General features: G+C 57.1%; 2 protein-coding genes across 4 annotated transcripts in view; one reads left to right on the plus strand and one right to left on the minus strand.

The window, feature by feature from the left end:
• The first annotated feature begins 227 nt into the window (after positions 1–227).
• Bri3 (brain protein I3) lies at positions 228–6601 on the plus strand. Its single transcript, XM_090324339.1, has 3 exons — positions 228–537; positions 619–721; positions 6225–6601. The coding sequence occupies exons 1-3, from the start codon at positions 375–377 to the stop codon at positions 6355–6357; spliced, it is 399 nt and encodes a 132-aa protein (XP_090180465.1). The 5' UTR covers positions 228–374; the 3' UTR covers positions 6358–6601.
• A 1137-nt stretch (positions 6602–7738) lies between these two features.
• Positions 7739–23483, minus strand: part of Baiap2l1 (BAR/IMD domain containing adaptor protein 2 like 1) — a 53027-nt gene continuing 37282 nt past the window's right edge. For 2 of the 3 annotated variants that reach the window (XM_090324340.1, XM_090324343.1), the window contains 11 exons: positions 19043–19104; positions 18871–18942; positions 17943–18080; positions 17388–17540; positions 15624–15791; positions 14779–14926; positions 13263–13470; positions 12446–12523; positions 11513–11669; positions 8586–8623; positions 7739–7842 (listed from right to left, as the gene is read on the minus strand). In XM_090324340.1, the coding sequence (XP_090180466.1) occupies positions 7764–7842; positions 8586–8623; positions 11513–11669; positions 12446–12523; positions 13263–13470; positions 14779–14926; positions 15624–15791; positions 17388–17540; positions 17943–18080; positions 18871–18942; positions 19043–19104 (1301 nt within the window). In that variant the 3' untranslated portion in view covers positions 7739–7763. The remainder of the gene's footprint in view (positions 7843–8585; positions 8624–11512; positions 11670–12445; positions 12524–13262; positions 13471–14778; positions 14927–15623; positions 15792–17387; positions 17541–17942; positions 18081–18870; positions 18943–19042; positions 19105–23483) is intronic. The other variant, XM_090324341.1, reaches the window with a different exon arrangement.

The following is a 23483-nucleotide window of genomic DNA, read 5'->3' on the forward strand; positions in this document are numbered from 1 at the left end:
CTGGTAGCGCGGCGGGGACTTGGACAGGTGCTGCCCGGGCTCTGCGGGCAGCGAGACACGAGGACCGGGCAGAGCCCGGAGGAGCCGCGGCTCCTTTAAGACGTCGGCCCCGTCCCTATCTGGCCCCGCCCCCAGCGAGGCTCCGCCCCATCGAAGCTCCGCCCCGCGCCGCCGCCCACGTGACGCGGGTGCCGCGACCCGCGGGAGGGCGGGGAACCCGCGGCGCCTCCGCCCCGCCCGGCGCGCGCCTTCCAGGGCCGAGCAGCGGGGCCGCCGCCGCCGCCGCCGCCGTCCCCGCCGCTGTCCCCGCCGGGCCGAGGAGCCGAGCCGGGCCGAAGCGAGCGCGGGCGGGCGGGCGGGCGGGCGGGGCCGCCATGGACCACAAGCCCCTGCTGCAGGAGCGGCCGCCCGCCTACAACCTGGAGACCGGCCAGGGCGACTTCGCGTGCGGCCCGCACGGCTACGGCGCCATCCCCACCGCGCCCCCGCCGCCGCCGCCGCCGCCGCCGCCGCCGCCCTACCCCTACCTCGTCACAGGTGGGCCGGGGCCGGCCGGGCGGGGGCTCCGGGGGCGGGCGCGGGGCGGCGGGAGTCGTAACCTGAGCGCCCCGCCCGCAGGGATCCCCACCAGCCACCCCCGGGTCTACAACATCCACAGCCGCGCGGTCACCCGCTACCCCGCCAACTCCATCGTGGTGGTCGGAGGCTGCCCGGTCTGCAGGTGAGTCCCGGCCGGGGAGCGGGGGATCCCGGCGTGGGCGGGGGGGGGAGGGAGGGGGTCCTGGCACCCCGAGTGGGGAGAACAATGGAAACGAGCGTTTCTGCCCCCTGGCTCCAGGGACCGCACGGATCGCGGGGTGGTGGTGGTGGTTGGTGGGGGTGTTGGGGGTCTTTTCTGCAAGTTTGTTTTTTTTTTAAATGCAAGTGGATCTTTGAAAGGGTTGGGGTGCGTGGATTCGGGGTGCCAGGGCTGGGAGGAGCTGGGGGGGGGGATCCCGGGAGCCTGCCCGGTGTGCGGCGGCGGCTGCAGGGGCCTGCCAAGGCGGAGCAGGCCGTGACGACGACTCCCGGCCAGGAGCTGGCCCAGGAGCCAACCCCGTGCTTCTTTGTTCCGGGCCAGGGGTGCGTTTTGACGCACCCACATTCCCAAATGGGTGGCGACAGAAACTTTGGTAAGGGCTGGAGGTGCAGCCAGACTCTTTGTTTCCCTGATGGTGGTGGGGGGGGGGCAGGTCTTGAGGATTCAGAGTCAAGTCAGACCTGGGCCCTGGTTGCCCTTGGGGCGGAGGAGCTTGGGGGGGCCTGGCCCGTGTCAGGGAGGAAGCCGGAGTGGCCGCCCTGCTTTGGACTTGGACTTCATCTCACAGCTCGTGTCTGCAAGGGAAGTGAGTGATTTCACAGTGTGAGGAGGTTTCCAGCCCCCGTGTGTGCCGGTGAGATTCCCTCTCCCTCCCTTCTCCTTCCCATTCCTCCCCCCGCGCCCCCTGTTCTGTTTGGGTTTGAGGCACTCAGTCGGAGTTTATTGTAGAATGGGTTCTTTCAAGGAGGTCTAAGAGCTGTCCTAGGATGAGCCCGGGAAACAAGTGGGGGTCCCCAGTGCACAGAGCCATTGGGATCCTTCTAGAAAGTGACACGGAGATGGGAGTAGGTAATTCCTGGGTGTGGCTTTGAACCTTGTGATGTGCAAGTGCCCTGTCCCCACCCCTGTTTAGGGGATCTGTGCTTCAGGCATTTTCCAAGTTTAAGGGGTGGGGTTGGGCTGCGGGGTGGCGGTCGGAGCACGTGGGCCTTCACATCTGTCCATGCCCTGCTCCAGCACCCTCCGGCTGGAAGCACTGGGTTGTGGGTTCAGATCCAGCCCTGCCTGGTGCTGCTGGTTCTGTCTCCCTCTTAGGGGGATGGGTGTCTGGAGAGATGGTTCATAGGACTCTACCCTCTGAGCTGGGAGGAGGCGAGCCCAGCCTCAGGGCGCCTGTGACCTGCGCATGATGAGGATGTGGCGAAATCCTGGGCTGAGGCGCGTCCTTCTGCTGTGGGGACACTTTTCCTGACCACCCCCTTTCCCTGGGGCTTGGTATGTCATTTCTGAGGCTTGAGGCTCTCCAGTTAGGAGTTTGGAAGGCTAGGCCCCGCCCCCGGTCTCCTTTTGCCCTCTGAGAAGGTCTTGACCCTTTGGAAAGGGGTGGGGGCTTCCTCTGCCCCTGGGCAGTGTGACTAGCACCAAGGATGCTGCATTCTCTGAGGACAAGTAGGGGGGGCCCAGGCCTGTAGGGGGGGCCCAGGCCTGAAACTAGGAGCCAGCTCTGTGAATGCAGGCAGGAAAGGCCCTCTGCCCTGTGGCCGGCCACACCTGGCGGCCCTGCTGGGTCTGGTGACAGGTCTCTTCTCTGCTGTCACCTGGCAGCCCCGCTGGGTGCCCCAGGAGGGGGTGCTTTTGGGACCACTCTTGTGGCCACAGGGGCTGAGCATGGAGCTTTGTCCCCTGAGGTGGGACTCCCCCCCCCCCCCCCAGTCTGGCAGTTAGGCTGGGAGACCAGACACTTCTCATGTGACCATGCTTCCTCCCTTTCCAGATGGAGCCTGCCAGGCTCTGTCCCTTCCCTCCCCGGTGGCTTGGCAGGAATTTGCCCAAGTCACACGTCTGTGATTCCCTGGGGGCGAGGCTTGGCACGGTGTCACTTGTCACTTGGCCAGCCCGACTGAGCCTGTTGAGCTGCCTGACTCTCTTCCCTTTTTAGCCCTTAGCTGTCAGCCTGGCACAGGCTCTCACCCAGGGGTGGGCTCCCGCCCTCCTTCACTCCCCCTGCCTGTGGGGCTGTGGCTGTGGCTGTGGCTTAGGTGCAAGGTGAGGTGGCAGCACGCGTCCTGGCTGCCCGCTGCAGGCTGTGAGGCTGGGCCGGATGCCCTGGGGTACACAGTACCTGCCCTGCTCCCCCACCTGAGGCCTGCTGGGTGTGTGAGTGGATACCTAGTGTTGGAGGGTGACTGAGAGGCAGGAGGAAATCACGGCCGTCCTGGCAGAGGCCTGGATGGTCAGGCGAGGCTGCTGGTACCCTTGGGAGCCCTGGGAACTTGAGGGGCCTTGAGGACCTCCCGGAGCCCTTGGGGCTTCCAGTGGGGGGGGCGCTGCTCTTGATTCTGGCCTCCCCTGGGGTCCTCTCCCCCACTGTGGCCCTTCTGGACTCCTTGCACCCTCTGGGGGCCTTTCAGGTGGGCTTTGGGGTCTGGAACAGTGGCCATTCCAGCCTTGCTGTCAGAGCTGCCTGGCCCTGCCGCCTCTGCCCACTGTTGTCCCATGACCCCGTCAGCAGGACCGGGGGCCTTTTGCTCTGCCAGGTTCGGAATTAGTCAGTTCCCCAATTGTCCCCTGCTGGAGAGCCTGAGCCGGTCCTGGCTGACTTGGGCTTGTGGGGGTTGGGGAGAGGAGAGGCTTGGGGACAAGCTAGCTTTGGGGCAGAGTTCCCCTGCGGTGGCAGCAGCAGGGAGCGTTTTCCTGACTCCATGGTGATCTGGAGGCTAGAGTGGGTTTCTCAGATAAAAGATGCCCACTCCCCCGCACGACAGACCATAGTTGGAGGGAGCTGGTGGTGACACTGGACACAGCCTTGCCCAGGGAAGTGCTCTGTGCAGAGCTTTGGTATTGAGAATTGTGAGGGATTTTGGGGTGCCTTTGGAGCCTTCCAAAGGCAAAGATGGCTGCAGGTCCCCCCCTCACCCCTGGGCCCACGAAGCTAGGGCCGCACATGGACAGGCAACTTGTCCTGTGGGCACTGGCAGGTTACAGCTCCTGTGGCTGGCAGATCTGGGCCTTGAGGGGTGCCTTAAGGGGGGGCCCCACCCCCTCCCACAGACGCAGCGGGCTCACCCTCGCTGAGGAGCATGTGATTCTACGTGGGTGAAGGCCTGGCATGCGCTCCCTGGACAGTCTGGCACACATGAGCCAGCCGCCCAGCTCAGCTCCGGTGGGAGGAAGCGAGGGTTGAACCAGGAATCTCACAGGTTTGGAGACAAGGGCAGGAGTTGGGCCATGGCCCGCTGGCTGAGGGGCAGTCATGGCTCTGTGCTGCTTTTTCTTAACATTTTTATTTATTTATTGTGGGTCATGGGGCTTGAACTCGGTCTGGGCGCTGTGTCTGTCCTTTTGTGTCTGGGCTGGCTTTGAACCTTGATCCTCAGATTTCAGTCTCCTGAGTAGCTAGGATTCCAGTCATGAGCCACCACTCCCTGCTTTTTTTTTGGAGGGGAGGCTTTTCTGTAGCCCAGCGTGGCTGGGACATGTGATCTTTCTGCCTCAGCCTTCAGTACTGGGGTTCCAGGCATGTACCACTCCTGATTCACTCCTGAAGTTCTAATTGCAGTTCCCAGGGTCTGAGAGGGAATGAGGGATTGGCCTTGAGATGAACCAGAAAGAGTCTCGGAGGTGGTGGTGAGCTGGGTGGAGGATGAGTGCTGAATGGCAGAGTGGGGCGTCTGCAGCCTTCCTGGGCATGGAGCCCTGCTGGCCTGGCTGGCACAGCCTCTCGCTGCCTGGGCCTCTCAGGGAACAACCCCAGAGGTAGGAGGTGGCATAGGCTGGCAGGGTGCTGGGCTGGGCGTGCCAGGTCCCTTCTGAGGGAAGGCTTCTCTCTGGAACGTTCTCAGCTGGCTCCTCTGGACAGACAGTGCGTAACTAGAACATGCAGTGTTTCTGGGAATTTCTGCAGCAGGAACCGGGGTACAGTGCCTCTGTCTGCCCCCACCCCCATGCCTGAAGGCAGCCTTGGCCCAGTGGCCTCAGATGTACGGGTGGAGGTGTCCTGCCATCTGGGCTGGCCTCGTGGCTCTGTGTTGGCCATGGGAGCCCAGGACCCAGTGGCCTGACTCTTGCAGGGTCCCCAGGCTCACTGCCTGGGAGCAGGCCTGTGGCCCGGAGCCTGTCCCAGCTGTGGGGGAGTGGGGAGGTGCGCCCTGTTCTACGAGCTCTCAAGAGTGGACTGCAGATAGCCAGCCACCTGTCACCCTGGCCCTGTAGCATGAAGCTGCCCGCACCCTAGCACTGTGTTTGAGGAGCCCCCAGCTCCCCAGACACAAATACTTTTGTCCAGGACTTTTTTGTTGATGTTATTGCCAGTCCTGGGGCTTGAACTCGGGGCCTAAACGCTGTCCTTGGCTCTTTCAAGGCTAGAGCTCCATCATTTCCAGCTTCTTCTTTGGTATGTGGTACTGAGGAATTGAACCCTGCCTGCTCTGTGCATGCTAGGCAAGCACTCTATCACTAGGCCAAACCCCCAGCCCTCCCTCCTTTCTTTTGTCAGTTCTGGAGCTTGAACTCAGGGCCGCGCACTGTCCTTGGGTTTTTTCCCTTGTCCAGGACTTTTAAGGTGAGGGCTTCCAGGGCCCCTGTCCCTGCTGCCTAACTCAGCTGTCACTCGGTGGCCTGGCATTCTCCTCAGCCTTGGCTTCTTGGCTGTCTAGGGTCCTGGCCTCGCCCAAGCTTGGGCCTGAGACCTGTGGCACCAGTGCTCTTGTGGGTCTTACCTGGAATTTTCGAGAAGTAGCCTAAGGAGTGAGCGCTGGACTCCTGCTTACTGCTTTGGGCCTTGGAAACTTGTTGGGTGTGGCAGTGCAGACCTGTAAGCCAACCTGTGGCTGAACCCCGATCACTTCTTCACCCACTTTTTTTTTGGCCAGTCCTGGGGCTTGAACTCAAGGCCTGGGCACTGTCCTTGGGCTTTCTCAAGGCTAGAGAGCCATGTATCACTTCCGTGTTTCTGTGTTTGTGGTACCAAGGAATTGAACCCGGGTCTTTGTGCATGCTAGGCAAGCACTTTACCACTGGGCCAAACTCCTGGCCATTTTTTTTAATTGCTCTCTAGGGAAAAAAAATTCCCAAACTTCCCCCAGGACAGATGTAGGCTTGGGGGAAGTCTGTGTTTGGAGATGGAGGATGGTTTCTAGAAGCAAACACGCTTCTTTTTCACCCTGGCTCAGCGTGGCCCGCATCATCCACAGCCTGTCTTCACTCCAGTGGTCTTGTGTCCAGCGTAGGGCTGGCTAGCCCGGGTGCTCCCGGTGTGTGCAGCTGGAACTAAAATCCACCTCACCCAGGCAGCATGCCTGGCTTTCCCATCCCTTTGGATTCTCAAGGGGTACTCAGTGGCTGGGGCGCTTGGTGGTCCTTGCTGTGGGGGGCCACGTGGGGTGTGGTGGGACTTGGGGTGCTCACCACCTGCTTCTCTCTGCAGAGTCGGGGTGCTGGAGGACTGCTTCACCTTCCTGGGCGTCTTCCTGGCCATCGTCCTGTTTCCCCTGGGCTTCATCTGCTGCTTTGCCCTGAGGAAGCGGAGGTGCCCCAACTGCGGGGCGGTCTTCACTTAAAGGGACAGGCCCTCTTTTCTAATGAAATGTAAATGTCGTGTACAATAGTTTTCTTTGATTCAGCTCCAGGACTGTTTTGTACGGCTGGTGGGGGGTGTGTGGTGTGAGGAGTGGGCCTGCTGGAGGGAAGGGAGCCGCCCCACCCATCATCGGTGACAACTCCGGAAAGCTCTGCTTCTAGTTTTGCAGTCTTCAATTTGGGAATGGTGAGAAATACTGTTTTAAATAAATGCAATTCATACCATGTTGAGCCGCCTCTGCCTCCTGGGCGCCGCACGGGGCACGCATGCGCGGGCGTGTGCGCACGCTGTGACATGCTGGTCACGTGATGGCCAGCCCACCCTCTGCCACAGCCGGTGTCTGCAGGCCTCCGTCCAGGGGAGCAGGTGAGTGACCACGGGGGAGGGGGGGACCCGGGGCCAGGATGTGAGCCGGTAAGTGTCCCCAGAGGGAGCCCCAGCCAGGGCCTGTGCACATTTCCAGACCCTGCGCCCCTCTGGTGTCTTGTGCTCCACTCTTTCTAGAATGGGGCCATTGAATTCGACTTGAAGCCTGACCGGTTCCTCTCCTGGCTGGGGACGGCAAGGCGTGTCCCTCTAAGGGCGTCCACACGGACAGCTCCCCCAGCCCTGGAGCAGGGCCCCCAATACCGAGCTCTGCCTCCGCCTACTGCGCCCACTTCACATGAGGCCAGTGTGGGGAAACTCGGGACCCAAGACGCTGCCCTCTAACACCCCATCACCATGGTGACCACTCACGTAGCTTAGGGGGACACCACACACAGGAACCCACTTCATGGAGCCCACCTGGCTGGACCCCCAGAACTGGCCAGTCCCCGGGAGCACTGGCCCAGCATGGTGATTGCCACTGGCAGGCCCCTCCCACGGGAAGCTCGGTGTCCAGCTCGTGTCCAATCAGAAGCTGAGCATTTGTAAGTTAAAAAAGATTTCACATTTAATATCATCTCTCGTAATTTATATTGCTTAAAGTGATGATTGGCATGCTTGGACACACACTTACACAGTATTTCCTCTAAACACCCCAATGTCAGTTAACAGCTGATGCTCTACGAATGAAGCCCAGCGTCCCCACGCCAGCCCAGAGCCCCTCACGTACCACGTGTATGTCTTTCATTCTGGCTGTTAAATGAAGACAAAAAAATAAAAGCAACAGTAAGAACTGGAACTAAATAGTCTCGGTTTTTGTTTTTTTTGTTTTTTGAATAGGGTACTAGGAGACATTTTAAATGATTGAGCTGGTGGCTAAACTATGATTCATTTATCTTCAAGACAGAAATGTGTGAACTCAGCCAGGTAATATGGAGAAAATGCATTGGTCTGTGGGGAAGCGGGCGCCCCCTGGTGGAGCTGGCGGTCCCAGCGTCGCGCACTGTCCTCAGGTGAGCTTCAGCGAATGAGGGGTGCTGAGCGGTCATTTGTCACCGTCGGCCGGAGTTTCACAGTAGCAAAGGGGTTCTCTCCACTGCTGGGGGGAAGAACCTACATGAATGCTGCCCCCGCCCCCACCGAGGCTCCCCACTGGGGAGCCCACACCCGTCCTGCCCTCCTCAAGCATGCAGGCTCTCATGGTTGTAGACAAGCACTACTGCTTAAGCCGTGCTCACAGCTCTTTTTGCTGTCGTTTTGAGACAAGACTTTTTTTTTGGTTGGGGGGGGCTGGTCGTGGGGTTTGAACCCTGAGACTGGGCAATGTCCCTGAGCTCTTAAGCTCCACTTCTGGTTTTCTGGTGGTTAATTGGAGATAAGAGTCTATGGGCATGGATTTTTCATGCCTGGGCTGGCTTTGAACCTAGATCTTCAGCTCTCAGCCTCCTGAGTAGCAGGGATTACAGGTGCGAGCCACCGGTTCCCACTGACAGGGTCTTTTGAGTGAAAATCTGGGCTGGCCTCAGATCATGATTTTCCTACTCTTGCCTCCAGCACAGCTGGGGGTCATGAGCCTGTGTCCCAGGCTGGCCTTAAATGGAACTCCTGCCAGGTGGCCAGGACTACAGGTGTGAGCTACTAGGCTCAGTCCACAGTGCTTGCTGACCACAGTGGTCCCCTCATGCCGCTTGCTGGTTAGGGAACAAGGCAAAGTTTTGAGCAGAAGCCCACGGGTGTACACATCCACGCCTCCTGGGCCCTGCAGTGGGCAGCACCAGTGGAGGCTGGCACCCCACCCTTCTAGGATCTGCTCCCAGTAATTTCCAAAGTAGTGACACATACCTGAGGAAAGGCGGCTTGGCAGTCCCATTTGCATCGCTCTGTGGGAGAGACGGCAGATTAGGGAAGGAGCTGGGATCAGCGCCTGCTCTACCATGAATTTGAAATTCAAGGGCTTTTAAATAAACCCATGGGGACTGGGGGCGTGGCCTAGTGGTAGAGTGCTCGCCTAGCACGCACGAAGCCATGGGTTCAATTCCTCGGTACCACATACCCAGAAAAGGCCAGAAGTGGTGCTGTGGCTCAAGTGGTAGAGCGCTTGCCTTGAGAAAGTCCTGAGTTCAGTCCCCAGGACTGGCAAAAACAAATGACATGGGTAAAGACATACTTAGGTGGCAGAGCATGAGGCTGCTGGACTCAGGTGAGGGGAAAGAGGGGTGAAGGATTGGAAGGATCCTCACGTGTCACCTGTGGCACAGGTAGACACCTGGAGCTGAGAGCTAAGCAGCGGGGTCCTGTGTGTGAGCAGACAGACTCATGGGCTCGGGGCTCTGGGGCACCTCTGGAGTGGCTGCGCTTGCTTTTGGGGAGCTGCAGTGAAAACCTGGTTTGGGGGACGAGGACTTGATCGTGACCGTTCCAGCCCAGCTTTCTCAGGGTGTCCGCAAAGCAAAAGCAGAAATACCCACAGCTGCCAAGTCCAGGAGGCATCCTACCCTGGCAGGTGCCAGGGGCACTGGGGCCACCCACAGGGCTGTGGGGAACCAGCGGGAGGTGGCAGGCTGAGCGGGCCTCTCTCCTGCACACTTCCAGGCAGCACTCGGCCTGGAAGTGGAATTAGACTTCCTGCCAGCAGGGGGCAGCATGGCACCGTGCGAGGCACAGCCGGGGCTCCGGGGGTCCTCCCCATCACCGTCTGATGATTGAGGGCTCATTTGTTCTTTTTTCCCCTGGGCAGTGCTGGGCTCAGCTCTGGGCCCTGTGTGGTGAGGCAGGCGCTCTAATCCCTTCTTTTAGCCGTAGTCCTGTTTCAGGGCTCTCCCTGGCTGAGGCAAGCCCAGAGATCTTCCTCCCTGTTCCCACCTTTTGGTTGAGATTGGGGGCAGGGGGGTTTCTGGTCGACTTTTCTACTGGATGAGCTTCGAACCTCAATCCTCCTGATTCCCACCTCCCATGTGGCTGGATTACAGGCATGAGCTACTGCACCCAGCTAGGATTTTGAAGCACACGAGGCTTGCTGACTTGCTGCTCCGAGTGCTGCCCTGGAAGAAGCCTGGCCCTCCACTCCCAGAGGCAGCAGGAAGGACACGCTTTCTCTGGCACCTACCAGCTGCCCTCCTGGGCCAGGAACCAGGGCCCCCACGGGGCACCTATGGCCCTGAAACCCGCTCAGCTTTCCCATCAGTGAGACATCACCCGGGCACATATGGGGAGAGGTGAGAAGCCACAGCTGAGCAGGGAGCAAACTAACTCCTGAGCTGCCCCAGGCCAAATGGGGGCCAACCCCGCACCCCAAATCTCATGATAGCAGGAGAGCCCTGTCCTATAAATGCCCCAAAGGTCCAGCAAGAGGAGAATACAGCTTTATCTGTCCCCACCAGGCCACCTGTGTGCCTGGACAGCGTTCTGTGTGGAGAGGGCTGGGGCTGGATACAGGGCTACCTTCACGAAAGTTCCTTAGAGACCAGGTATGGTGGTGCGTGCCTACAGTCCAAGCACTCTGGAGCTGAGACCAGAGGATTTTGAGTTCTAAGCCAGCCTGGGCTACATATCAAAGCCTTGTCTCCCCCAAACCCCAAAATTGGCTGTGTGCTTTTCTTCCTGTGGTATTAAGATGTTTACACACAGTCACCTAGTGTGACCTAGGCAGTGTGACGGTAACACGGGGGGGTCAGAGCCACCCCTCCTGCCCGAGCCCCGGGGACCTGTTACTGCTATTGCGGCCTCACCTCCCAAAGATGTTTCTAGAAGTCAGATTTGAAGCTTCATCTGAAAAGAATCCTGGACTTCTTGGTGGCAATGACTGCCGGGGGAGGGGAGGGGAGGGGAGGGGAGGGGATGTGAGCCTCTCTTCAGAATGGAGAGGAGGGAGCGAGCCGGGCTCCCGCCCAGAGCCTCGGGCACTGTGGCCCCCACTCACAAGTGGTATCCCCACTCTCCCGAGGCCCAGAAAAGCAGCAGGGAGGCTCCTGGGTGTGGAGACCATTTCTGTAGCCCCAGCAGGGGCCGTAGGTGGGCTGGAGAGCCACCCGTGTCTGAGCTGCCCGCGGGGAGAGGAGCTGAAACAAGAGGACTTTCTACGCACACTTCTATGTGTTTCCAAGTTAGGGTAGTAAAATGGTGCCGGCAAGCCAGGACTGAAGGAATTAACATCTTCTTTTAAATATTTCTTCAGTTCCCCCTGGCCCCCCACGGTGGCAGTATTTTTTTTTTCTGCCCAGTCCTGGGGCTCAAGCACTGTCCTTGGGCTACCACTTGACTAGGGCAGCATCACTTTTGCCTTTTTCTGTGTACGTGGTACTGAGGAATGGAACCCGGGGCTTCATGCATGCAAGTCCACCACTAAGCCACATTTTAATCTATTTACATCCGCAGCGGGAAGCTGGACGGACTTGCCCTGTCGTGCAGAACCCAACACTCATGGCTTTCTCTCCGCTTCAGAAAAAGAGGTTTCTTTCCCTCTAATGTTTCCTGTTTCAAGATGTGGAGTGGGAAATGTGGAAGACATTGAAAATAAAAAGGGCTTTAAACTATGTAGAGAAGCCACGCCCGGGGCTCCAGTGCAGAGAGACTGCACGACTAGGTGTCCTGTCACCAGTCCTGTCACCAAGCAGAGGGCTGGCCTTGAGATGTGGCCCCCTAGGCGTGAGCCCTGGCCCCTGGCGGTGCCCACCCTGGTGGGTCTCAGGCGTGGGGTGACCCAAGACCCTGTGGGGAGCGGGGGTGGTGGGGCGAGGGGGTGGTGGGGCGAGGGGCTTGTGGTCACTCACGGGCACGGCGCTGTTGGGGGCGGAGGGGGCTCTGAAGGTGGAGGTGCTCTTGGCAGCGTCGGGCTTGGGCTGGCACTGCTGGTAGTCGGGGGGCGGGATGGCCACGCTGTCCTTCTCCGTCAGGTCCACCGTGCTGACGCTCCTCACCGGGGCCGGGCTCCAAGCCAAAGCACCGAGTCAAGTCAGACAAGGGTCCCCTGCCCAGCGCCCCACGCAGACTCCCCTAACACGAGACACCCCTAGACAGGGCAGATGCGGTGGTGATACCCTTGACAGCATCTGCTAAACGCTACAAGCTTGCACTCAGGCAGCTGTTCGGAGCACAGGAGGAGAGCAAACAGCGCTGGCTGCTGTGCCGTGGAGCCTGGGAAATGGGGGCGGGGGGCTGTGGCCACGCCTGAGCCACAGATGCCCGGCTCTCGGAAAAAAAGAAAAACTCTTGGGTGTGACGCTGGCCCCCAACCTGGGATCCTCCAGCCTCAGCCTCCCCAGCGCCGGGATTACAGTGCTGCCTCACAGCGCTCAAGAGCTCCAGCATCCTAAAAAGAATGCTCCCTACTAAGTGCCCGGCACAAGGGCATCTGAGCTGTTCTGCTAGGGATGAGCACTGTGGACGCAGTCAAGATGAGAGTGAGGGAGGCCCTGGAGATAAGGCCTGGATGGTGGGCCGGGCACAGGGCAGTGCTGGCAGGCATATGTGCCTGTAGACATGTTATTCTTGGGGGTCCACAGGAGAGCCACTAGAACCCCCATACCAACTATCCGAGGCCCAAATGGCTCTTCCTGGAGCAAGTCCCCAGATATAGCTGAGCTTGTTTTCTTATTTTAGAGGGAGGCCTCTGGCAAGATGGCCAGTACTCCTGAGGGGTGGGTGCTGCCTGGGTTGCGTGGGGCTGGGGCTCACGTGGGGCTGGGGCTGGTGGCCCTGGCTACCTGGGCGCAGGCGCGGTGGCGGCCTCCGAGGCACTGTCCTCCAGCAGCTTGGTGTACGAGGATGGGAACCACCCCCTCCTGCGGGCGCGGGAGAGAAGGTGTCTGGCTGAGGGCTGAGGTGACAGCTCGGAGCGGCCTCCTGGCACAGGGGGCCATCTGTCACACCCACCCCTCCCATCACCCCATTTCCCTAGTGGACTAGTTCCCATGGCAGGCTCCTGCTCTCACTGAAGCCACTTTGAGCTACCATCTTTCACCTGGCCTGGGGCGGGGACGGAGCCCAGTGCCTCACGCGTGAGTCCTTTTGTTCTGTTTTAGTTTTGAGGCAGGGTCTTGCTGCTTTGCCCGGACTGCCCTCCAGCCTCCCGACTGCAGCGGGAGCAGCTGGGGTGGGGTGGCTGGGATTGCAGGGGCACCCACCACACCCAGCCTAGCTCTCAAACCTGATAACACATCTGCTGCAGAGCCTGGCAAGGCCAGCATGGAGCAAGCCAGTGACTGGGCATGCCACCCCAGCTACCTGGGGAAGTACAACCGAGACGATGCGGTCCACGCAGGCCTGCGCATAAAGCACGGCCCTCTGTCAGGAAATAACCAGCGCCCAAAGGACTGAGAGCGTGGCTCAAGTGGCACACCTAGCAAGGCCTGAGTTCAAAACCCCAGTACCACAAGAAAAAGAACCCCAAACTCCCCCAGATTATTCCTGAGAAAGGTCCTTTTTAAAAACAAAGCTCTGTGGGGATGACGTCATAGGACACAGCGGCACAGACACTAGCAAACTGGACTCCCAGCTAAAGTGCTCTGCGCCCTGACTCACGCTTTGGTGGTGTCGTGCTCCCCATAGAGCCAGCCGTCCTTCTCCTCAGGGACGAGCAGGGTGATGATGTCTCCCTGCGCGAAGCTCAGCAGGGTCTTGTTGGTGCCGGCCGTGTGCGGGAAGATGGTCTTCACCTTCTGCTTCTTCATCAGGTTTAGGCCAGTGGCGACGGACACCGACCGCTGTAAGCTGGGGTCCTCAGGCGAGTCTGTTACAGGGGCGTGGCCTTGAGTGCTGGGGGCGTGGCCTTGAGGGCCAGGGCGTAGCCCTGAGTGGACCTGTAGGACAGGCCTCGGCCCGTAGGTCCAGTCTTGCCCACAGGGTGGGCATCAGAGCCTGGTAAAAGCTGTGTTCTACCACTGCTCTACCACCAGCAGCCCTCGCGCCAGCCACCACCAGCCTAATCAACTCTGCAGCAGCCACCAGCCTACGAGTGGCCCTGATGGATGGGGAAAGCGAGGGCAGAAGAGCCTGTCCAGAGGAATGGCGCCCGCAGCCTGCACCTTCAACAACAGGGGCTCCCGCTGAGCCCCGGCACATTCTTCACCATGACAACCTGGTTTTGCCATCTCCTCACCACTCCTTTGTTGGCTTTTACCGAAAAGACTCGGTGGTTTGATGACCGTGCTGCACTGGCATGGCCAACTCATCTGGAAGCAAACGACCCAACCCTCTTGCCAGTGTGGAAATCTCCGCTGCCTGAACCCACAGCTGAGTGCCCCATGTTCACGTATGAGACACCCACAAAGACTGGGCAGGCCCCGGGAGCCCTGAGCGTGAACGGCTGCCTCGGGTGAGTGGGCCTGGCCAGGAAAGCGGCACAAATTTTTTGTCACCATAACGGGGGCTTGCTTTGTTGAAAAGGAAGCAGTGAAGGAAGTCTCCAGAAAGCACAAGGCACCTGCCAGGGAGGGAGTGCCCAGAGTTCTATGATGCCTGTGGGTAGATTAATAACCAAGATTTTGTCATGCAAACTTTCATAGTTGGCTTGACCGGGGTTTGGGGTGGGGGGGACCCACACAAGATAGGACACAGTGCAGAGGTAAGCTTTGTGCATTCCAACCCATAATTATTATTTTGTTGTGGATGGTTTCTTGAGACAGTCTCACCTCATAGCTCAGATTGGCCTGAACTCCTGCCCTAGCCTCTTGGGTGCTGGAATTACAGGTATATACCACCATACCCCGCTCCTTTTATTTTTAAATACAATCTCTCAATAGCACACCTACCCTATGTAAGTAGGTAGGCGTTATATGTGTCATGAAAACACGTCCCTTCTCAGAATATTTTAAAGGCCACATCTCCCCCCACCCCTCTTATTTTCCCTCCACAAGAGATGGTTCCTGGCTCAGCTCTCACCCCACCTCATGAGTCTTGAAGCATAGCTATTCTAAGCTACGGCTAGACCAGTCTACCATACCTGCTTGTTTATCTCGCTGTCACGATACACTGGATATTTATTTTACAAATTTCTTTTTAAAAAATTTATGAAGGTGCCATACAGGGACTCTCTTACCTTTTGTGTGACTCATCCTTTCTGAAGTCTGCGCCCCTGTGGCTGGATTATTGAACATATCGATCAGGGGGCTGGCATAGGCCTTGGCTGAGGGAGTGGGGGGCATCTTCGGTGAGTATTTAGAAAGCGTGTCATAGTCCTTCCCGACCTGGAAGAAGCCTCAATTAGTTTGGTGGCAGAGTACCCCACCAGTGGGTAACAGATTCTGGGGGAAAACGTGTTGTATGCCCACTGTTTCTTCTAAATTCTGATCATTGTAGGACCATGCACCCATTTGAATTATTTCAGCAGTGTCCTTCACTATATAGAAAAAAAGAAGAAAAAGCAGCTAGCTGGCTGGTGACTCATGCCTGACATCCTAACTACCCAGGAGGCTGAGATCTGAGGACTGTAATTCAAAGCCAGGCTGGGAGACGCTCCACTACTCCGCCTTGGGCTGCAGAGGACCCGTGGCTGGGCAGCTGTATTTGAGAGTCGTCGTGCCTGTCCTCTCAGTGCCCTTGGGTGGACGGGCCAGATGGACTCAGGTGTCCAAACTCCCAGCTCGCTCCTGTTCTCCCTGCATGTTTGTTTTCCTGAATGTGTCTGAGAACAGCGATGGACAGCGCTGCTTGCTCACTGGCGCTCTACCACGGCGTCCCGCCTGCACACAACACGTCAGTCCACTGCCCGAAGACGGACACGTGTGGAGCACATTTGTGTAGCCGTGGGAAGAGGGGGCTTGGAAGTGGAAACGGAGGCCCGAGGTCTCTACCAAGGGTGGGCCTGGCCTCTGCTCCAAGCCCACCTGGCCCAGCACAGGATCCAGTGCCCAGTGAGGCCGGGAAGAGGGACGTGGCACCTACCATGCTGCTCCTCTCGATCATGGGCGACGGCTGAGGCGTCACGGACGCGGGGGTGGAGATCGGGGTCCTTATCTCGTCAATCATGTTCATGATTTTCTCTGGCACTTTGGTGGCATCACAGCAGGTCGCCTGCCACCTGGGCAGTTTTGAATTCAGTAATTCTGCAGACTATGATAAATCCAAAAGAAACAAACAAATAAACAATAAAGGCGCCTGGTGACAGATCCCATCACAGAAGCCGGGACAGTGCACCACTGCTCATTCCAGAGTGGGGTGCTGGGCTTGGGGTCATAGAGGTAAGGGCTGGCTTCTAGCTGGCTGTGGTGGTGCACACCTGTAACGCCAGCACTTGGGAGGCCGAGGAGGGAGGACCCTGAGTTGCAGCCACCTGGGCTACATAGGGCACTATGTCAACAGTGAATCAAGGACAAAAGCCAAGAAAAGAATAAAAACAAGACTCGGTTCAGGGTGTGGAATGCACAGACTTAGTGTACGTTAGGCACAAGGTTCAATCCTTAGCACCACAAAAGAAAAGAAAAACAACCCCAGTAACTCTCCCCACACCAAAAAATAAAATAAAATTCAAAAACTAAATAAGAACAGTCAGGAGCAGAGTCTTTGATCTCCGGGAAATTGGCAGGTCTGCGTGTGTGTGTGTGTGTGTGTGTGTGCACAAGTGCATGAGTGTGTGCATATGTGTACACATTAGACCAATGCTGCTCTGGGAAGTGGACTTTTAGGCCATGCTCCAGGTCAGCGGGAGGAAGCACGAGGGCTTTGCACAATGGCTGGGCCCGAGGCGTCCTCCAGTGCCCTCCTGTTCCCCGCTCTCCTAGGCCAGCAGTCTGCTTGGGAAGGGAAGTGGGTCCTTCCAGAAGCCTCAGCATGGCAACCTTGCTGTCCTCACCAGATAGGGGCATGAGCAGGCATGGGCTGGGGAGAGTAGAGAGCTTCCCTCCTACCCCATGTGGCCCGATGCAGGGCTCGGGGCTTTGGCTGCAACAAGGGAGGGAATAAATGATTACTGGGACTCAAGGTCAAGTGTAAGAAAGCCTTGGTCCGTAGCCAGTGCTCTCTGAGAGCACCCCAGGCGCCTCCTGACATACTGGGTGCTGCCCTGGGGAAGACAGCTTGAAGGCCGGGCAAGGCCCTCACCACAGATACAAAAAGGGTAACATTTTACACTGTGGGTTTCATACTAGGAAGCTGACAAAAACCTTTGCAGAATATGGCTGGGCGCTGGTGGCTCACACCTATAATCCTAGCTATTCAGGAGGCTGAGATCTGAGAATCGTGGTTCAAAGCCAGCCCAGGCAAGAGAGTCTGTGAAATCTTTATCTCCAATTAAGCACCAGAAAACCAGAAGTGGTACTGTGTGTGGCTTAAAGTGGTAGAGCACTACCCTTGAGCTGAAGAGCTCAGGGACAGGACCTAGGCCCAGAGTTCATGACGTGTCAGAGGGACCTGAGCCTGTCAGCCCTCTGAGGGGATAGGAAGGGGGAAGCCCGGAACAAGATGCTGGGAAGGGGCAGGGCTGCTGGCCTCAGCAGCATGGCAGTAGCAGGGCGGCGCCTGTGTCACTGGAGCTGGCCCTAGAGCTGGACTCTAGACGCACCAGAGTCATGGAAAAAGCTGACTGGCCGGGGAGAAGAGTGGACTTTTCTGCCCATGCTGGCCTCCAACCCCAATCCTCAGATCTCGGTCTCCTGAGTAGCTAAGATGACACATGCCTGGCGTGGGCAGAGCCACAGGGAGCACACGCACCTTGGCATGGTAGTGGTGGATGTGGCCTGTGAAGCCGCAGTGCTTGTCCACCAGGAAGCAGAATCGCCGCTTCTCCTCCAGCAGGGCCTCTCTGCAGCCGTCGGCGATGAACTTCTGGATGTCGCTCTGGCGGGAGGTGACTGTCTCCACATACTGAGAGAGAAAGCAGAAGTTTGGCAGTGACTGCACGCACGCCCTTCTTGCCCAGCCCCTCCCTCATCTTCTGCCATCTTTATGCTGATTTTCCTGGGCCTGGGTGCCATCCCTGTCTTCAGCTCAAGGCTAGGGCTCTACCACTTGAGCCATAGTGCCAATTCTAGTTTTCTCGTGGCTAAATGGAATAAGAGTATCACAGACTTTCATGCCCGGGCTGGCTTTGAACTGTGATCCTCAGATCTCAGCCTCCTGAGTAGCCAGAATTACAGGTGTGTGCGTGTGTGCCGCCAGGGTCCGGCTGCCATGTTTTTTTAATTCAGTGGAGATGGCTCGGGGCAGGCCCCCCTTACACTGTATAACCAGGGGTCAGGAGCGGTGGGGTGGGGCAGGAGAGCGCACCTCAATTTCTTTATGCTCATATTTGAGGGCATTGCGGCCCCCTTGACTTTTCCTCCGGATCTTCTTCAGCTCGGCCTGAGATTTCTCCAGGGAATCCAACTTGCTCCTGTGTTCTGTTTGGTATCGCTTGAGCGTGGCCTGCGAGTCAAGCACGGGTGTCCTTCACCACGGCGCCCAGAGGCTGCCACGAGGCCACTGTGGCCATGGCTTGCCCCGGGGAGGTGCCCTGGGCTCCCAGGCCTGCTGAGGAACAGGGGCTCACACACACGCGCATTGGGGGACGTGGGAAAACAAGCTCTCTAGGGCAGACTGGAAGAGTATGGCTGGAGGAGCAGGGGACAGAGACACCCCCAAACCAGCTGGAATGGACACGAGGGGGAGGGAGGGATAAGTGTCTTGTCACCATGTGACAACACTGCGTTCTAGGAACATGCCATTTCAGAAACTTTTTTTTTTCTTGTGCCTTTTTTTTGGTTATTGCTCATGGGGCTTGAACTCTGGGTGCTGTCCCTGAGCTCTTTCAAGCTCAAGGTTACTGCCCTACTCCTTGACCGGGCTGGCTTTGAACTGTGATCCTCAGATCTCAGCCTCCCGAGTAGCTGTGAGCCACCGTGCCTGGCTGCCTTTTCTTTTTAAAAATGTTCTGAGGACAGGGTTTTGTTCTGGAGCCCCGGCTGGTCAATCCTCCTGCTTCAGCCTCCTGAGCGCTGGGACTACATGCATGCACCACGCCACTACACCCGGTTCTTCTAGGTTTTAATACAGATCCCAAGGGATAGCAGAAAGAAGCGGCGGCTCAGCTCCATGATCCTGTCCTACCCGCCCCCCCCAGGACATCCTCAGAGGGGACCCGCCTCCCCCCACACCCCCTCCCGCCAGTGAGGACTGAACCGCAGGACGTCCTCGGAGTGGACCCGACTGCACGCACGTTCATGTACTTCACATCCAGCTCTGTCTTCCTCTCCAGCTCATGGATGATCTCCTTGTGGAACTTTTTGAACTGTTAACAAAATAAAAAATTCCCACCAGGTTCGAGGCTGTTGGCGTGACCAGTGCAAAGCATGGTGCCACTGTGCTGGGCACGCCACGCGGGCACGTACATTCTCCTCCAGGCTTTCGTTGAGCTTCTTGTGGGTGCTGGCAATCTCGATGAGGACGTGGCCTGTGAAGGAGACCAGGCACGTTAGGGGGAGCCATATGCTGGGGGCAGGGCCCAGGGCCTCAGGGGTGCAAAGCAGGCCCTCTCCCATGCAGCTACCCTGGTCACTGCGAAGGAGTCACAAAGAAACAGAAGGGGACACGCTCTGATGCCCTGAGGATGCTTTAGTCTCACATGGGGACACACTAGCACCACCGGCCCCCACGCCTGCTTCTAGGCAGATGGCAGAGAACACATTTGCCACCATCAAGAACGCTCTGGCTGGCTTCAGATCATCCACTCTTCCCCATGCCGCCCTCCTTCCCCAGCTCTAATTCCCGAATTCTCTTGCCAAAGATCACCTCAACCATCACAGGGACTAACGTTAGGAACAAGTGATCTGTTCTGAACTCATTTCCCAGGAGGGACCTGAGTACCTGCTAGCCATGAGAGAAAAGAAGTGCCTCATCCTAATTCATGGAGTCTTCTGGAGACTAAGAACACCAGGGGAAACTGCAGCAGAAACAGTGGTTTGCCTGGCGTTCCCTGGAAAGAGGCCACTTCTCTGAAATGGGAAGGGGGACAGTCATATGATTGAAAGGGGGGTTCCAGAACAAAGAGGGCTGCTCCCAGAAAGTGCCACAGCACTGGTGTGCAACATCTGTCTCTCTTCCCTACTAAACAGGGAAGTGCATTTCAGTATTAACAGAGCTGGGCATGCCAGCTCATGCCTGTGTTCAAGAGGCAGAGATGGAGAGGACTGAGGTTTGAGGCCAGCCGGGGAAGAAAGTTGGTGAGACCTCCATCTTAGTCGACGGGCTGGGTGTGGTAGCTCACAACTGTCATCTTAGCTACACGGGAGCTGAGCTCCAGAAAATGCAAACCTCAATCTCCCTGCTCCCCCCGCCTCCCGTCACCCCCAATTAAAGCAAAATCCAACTGAGATTGTAGCTCAAGCAGTAGAGTCATCACAAGGCCCTGCGATTAAAACCCTCAAACCACAACAAAACCAAACCCCACAGGAATGTGCTTGTGGGGTCATCTGGTAGTTCAGTGCCCGAGAGAAAGGAATCCTTATGGCAAACCAAACAGCTGCAGGGTGGGGAGCAGCAAATGAAGACAAGCCTGGGGCAGCTCCCCGCAGCTGTCCCTTCTGCACAAGTGCCATAGTGGTCTGGGATAACTTGGGGACAGCTGGCTCGTAGGCTGCCAGCTCAGCCCTTCCCTGACACCTCCGTCAGATACGCTACAAGACTGTGCCCACTGGCTGCCCACATCCTCCAATCCAAGCTCTTGGCTGCCAGCCAGTCACGAGGGCGAATTTGTCACCAGTGCCATACTCATGGGGAAGACTCACTGCACAGGTGCCACCATGTGCCACCTCTGGGCTGCTTGTTGGGCCTCACCATGTCCCCTCCCCGCCAGAGAGAAGACAGCTGGGGACATGTGACGTCAGGGGCACATGCTCACCAAGTCTCTGCCCTGTCCCTGGCCTGCCAGCTGGGCGCCTAGGTTCTTGTTCTTTACTCTCCCCTCCAGTCCTCCACTGCCTGGCTCACATCCTTACCATCTTCTCGCCTGCTCAACAGTTCCTGAGTGACCACCTGAGGGCAGCAGTCAGAGCCACCTGAGCCCTGGGCAAGGGGCACAGAGAGCCCATTCTAGGCTGTGGATGTCACACTCCAGAGGATCCAGTGACATAATCTACTCCACAACACTGACAGGACAACATGGCGGATGAGCAAGAGGACCGGGCAGAATCTCCCTAGAACCCAGGCTCCAAGAACCAACCCCCCAAGAAAAACACCCCCAACTCCCTAGGAAAACATAGACCTCTTCACAAGAGCAGCCTTTCTACATCAAGAATATAATCACAGGAATATTACTTGATACAGTTGAATCATTTTTTAGTGAAGTCTTCTGGGCTATTTTACAGCTATTTAAAACTCGTATGTAACTCTTTGCTGAAGATGAAAAACAAACCAAATTTGTTTAACTGTCTGAAAGTCAAGCCTTCCTTCTATTCTTGGCAAGTCAGATCTCCGTAGGAAAATACATCTACAAATGATTGGGCTAATGCTGGGTGCTGGTGGTTCATGCCTGTAACCCTAGCGGTGCAGGAGGATGAAATCTGAGGATCACAGCTGGAAAATAACAAAGGCAGGGCCTGGAAGTTTGGCCTAGTGGTAGAGGGCTTGCCTAGCATGAACGAAGACCCAGGTTTGATTCTTTGCTACCACATACACAGAAAAAGCTGGAAGTGGTGCTGTGGCTCAAGTAGTAGAGCGCTAGCCATGAGAAAGCCCAAGGACAGTGCTCAGGTCCTGAGCTCAAGCCCAGGTGTGGCAAAAAAAAAAAAAAAAAAGAAAGAAAGAAAGAAAGAAAGAAAGAAAGAAAGAAAACGGAAAAAGAAAGAAAACAGCAAGGGTAGTAAAGTCTGTGGACTTGGAACTCAGAACTGGGTGCTGTCCCATAGCTTTTTCACATAGGTTAGTGCTCTACCACTGGAACCACAGTGCCACTTCTGGCTTTTTGGTGAATAATTAGAGGTAAGTCTCCCACACTTTCCTATTCAGGCTGGTTTTGAGCCATGATCCTCAAATCTCAGCCTCCTGGTGGCTGGTATTATATATGTAAGCCACCAGTACCTGGGCACGAATTATCTCTTCACTGGGAATATTAAAGGCATTTTATCTTCATCATCATTTATTATATTCTTATTATTATGGCGGGGCTGGGGAAGGAACCTAAGGCCTCACCCAAGCTGGATAAGTGCTCTGTCACTAGGCTATAGTGTCACACAAAGGCATTTTAAGTACATAGAGTTCAAGTTGATGAGCTCAAGGTAACGGAGACTCACCCCTCTTCTGCTAACAGCAGCAGTAACTAACACCATGTAGGAGCTGTGAGCAGGCATACCGCATGCCTCGAGCAATTCCAGGTGAGGGCCGGCACGGGCCGGTGGGTACACAGGTGTGACCCGGTCACGTGGCGCCCACACACCCGGCGTGCGTCTGGAATGCGGCTCCTGCACCGTAGGTTCGGGAGACGGGTGGGACGCGGGGGGGGGGGGGGGGGGGGCCCGGCGCCGTGCGCATGTGCAGACGAGGTCTGCGCGGGTGTGGGATGACGCCAGCGCGTACCGCGCGCGCGTGCGCGGTGGCGTCCGCGTGTGACGTGGGTGCGGGATGACGTCAGATGCCGCCGCATCCCAGGGCACAGTCCTCGGGAAGCCCTGCACACACCGCTCCTGGTTATCCCACGGTGAATGGATTGCGGGAGACGGGAGGCCACAGGAGTGCGCATCCCCAGAAACGGGTCAAGTCACCGCACGAGGAGAACGGCGGGGTCTGGGGCGGTCGCCATTTGACGGCCATCAGAATCTAGGGTGCCAGTCCTGACAGGGAACAGGTACTGACCCTGTCCGGAATGCTCCCCCACGGGGGAGCCGCTACGATTCGTGTCAACAATGTGAACTCCACAGGGTAGGAAGCACAGAATGTCCTCCGCGAAGTTATCCACGGTAGAAGGGAAGACAACGACAACAACAACAAAACCCAGAGCTGAGCGAGCGCCAGCTCCTCCAACCTTAGCTACTCAGAAGGCGGAGGGCGCAGAATCTCAGGGTAAAGAAAAGTCTTCAAGACTTCATCTTCAATTAACCAGCAAAAAAGGCAGGGTGGAAGTGTGACTCGAGTGGTAGAGCGCCATAGGAGAGCAAGGAGTTCAAGTGAAAGCATGAGACTCCAGTACTGCCAACAGGGAGATGTGGAGGGAGGAAAATAATCATTGTGTCCACATTCACACTTGGCAGATAACCACCTGACTTGGCTAGCATTCCAGCCGGGCCTGTGCAACCTAAATCCAGTCGCTAAGATCTGGCATTTGAAAGTTCCAAGGCCAGGATTTGGAAGAGTGCTAGCTGGGGAACAGTGGCCTAGACCTGTAATCTCAACTACTTAAGAGACAGGGATTGGAAGCTCAAACAGCCCACACAAAAACTCACTGGGATCCAATCTCAACAAAACAAGCTGGGCAGGGCCGTATTAGTCTGCAGTCCCAGCTATGTGGGAGGGAGACCTCTAAGCCCTTAGTTCAAACTTCAGTACTGCAAAAGAAAGAAAAGGAAATCTGTTTTTGACACAGATTTACACTTACACCAATTCTTTATTGCAGTATTACATTCATTTTTGGAGAAGAATAGAATGGCTTCATTCTTTTCCGGTGGTATGCTGCTTGGTGGATGCAAGTGAAGGAGAGAAGAGTAACGTTTACTCAGAGGAAGACCCTGGGAAACTCATTCTTAGGAAATGATCAATAGTGAAAGGCCTAAAAGGGAAATATCCCCGGAGCCGAGACAGGGTTGAACCACAAACCCAAACCCAGCCCCTCTTCCCTCCCTT

This window comes from Megascapheus bottae, chromosome 34 (genome assembly GCF_031878675.1).
Source record: "Megascapheus bottae isolate mThoBot1 chromosome 34, mThoBot2.hap1, whole genome shotgun sequence".
In the NCBI taxonomy this organism is placed as follows: Eukaryota; Metazoa; Chordata; class Mammalia; order Rodentia; family Geomyidae; genus Megascapheus; species Megascapheus bottae.

Bases quoted from the DNA above. Each gene is read 5' to 3' on its own strand.
- Bri3 (XM_090324339.1), top strand. From the start codon at position 375: ATGGACCACAAGCCCCTGCTGCAGGAGCGGCCGCCCGCCTACAACCTG. The intron at 538-618 runs GTGGGCCGGGGC...CCCCGCCCGCAG, and splicing joins CTACCCCTACCTCGTCACAG to GGATCCCCACCAGCCACCCC. The intron at 722-6,224 runs GTGAGTCCCGGC...TTCTCTCTGCAG, and splicing joins GGAGGCTGCCCGGTCTGCAG to AGTCGGGGTGCTGGAGGACT.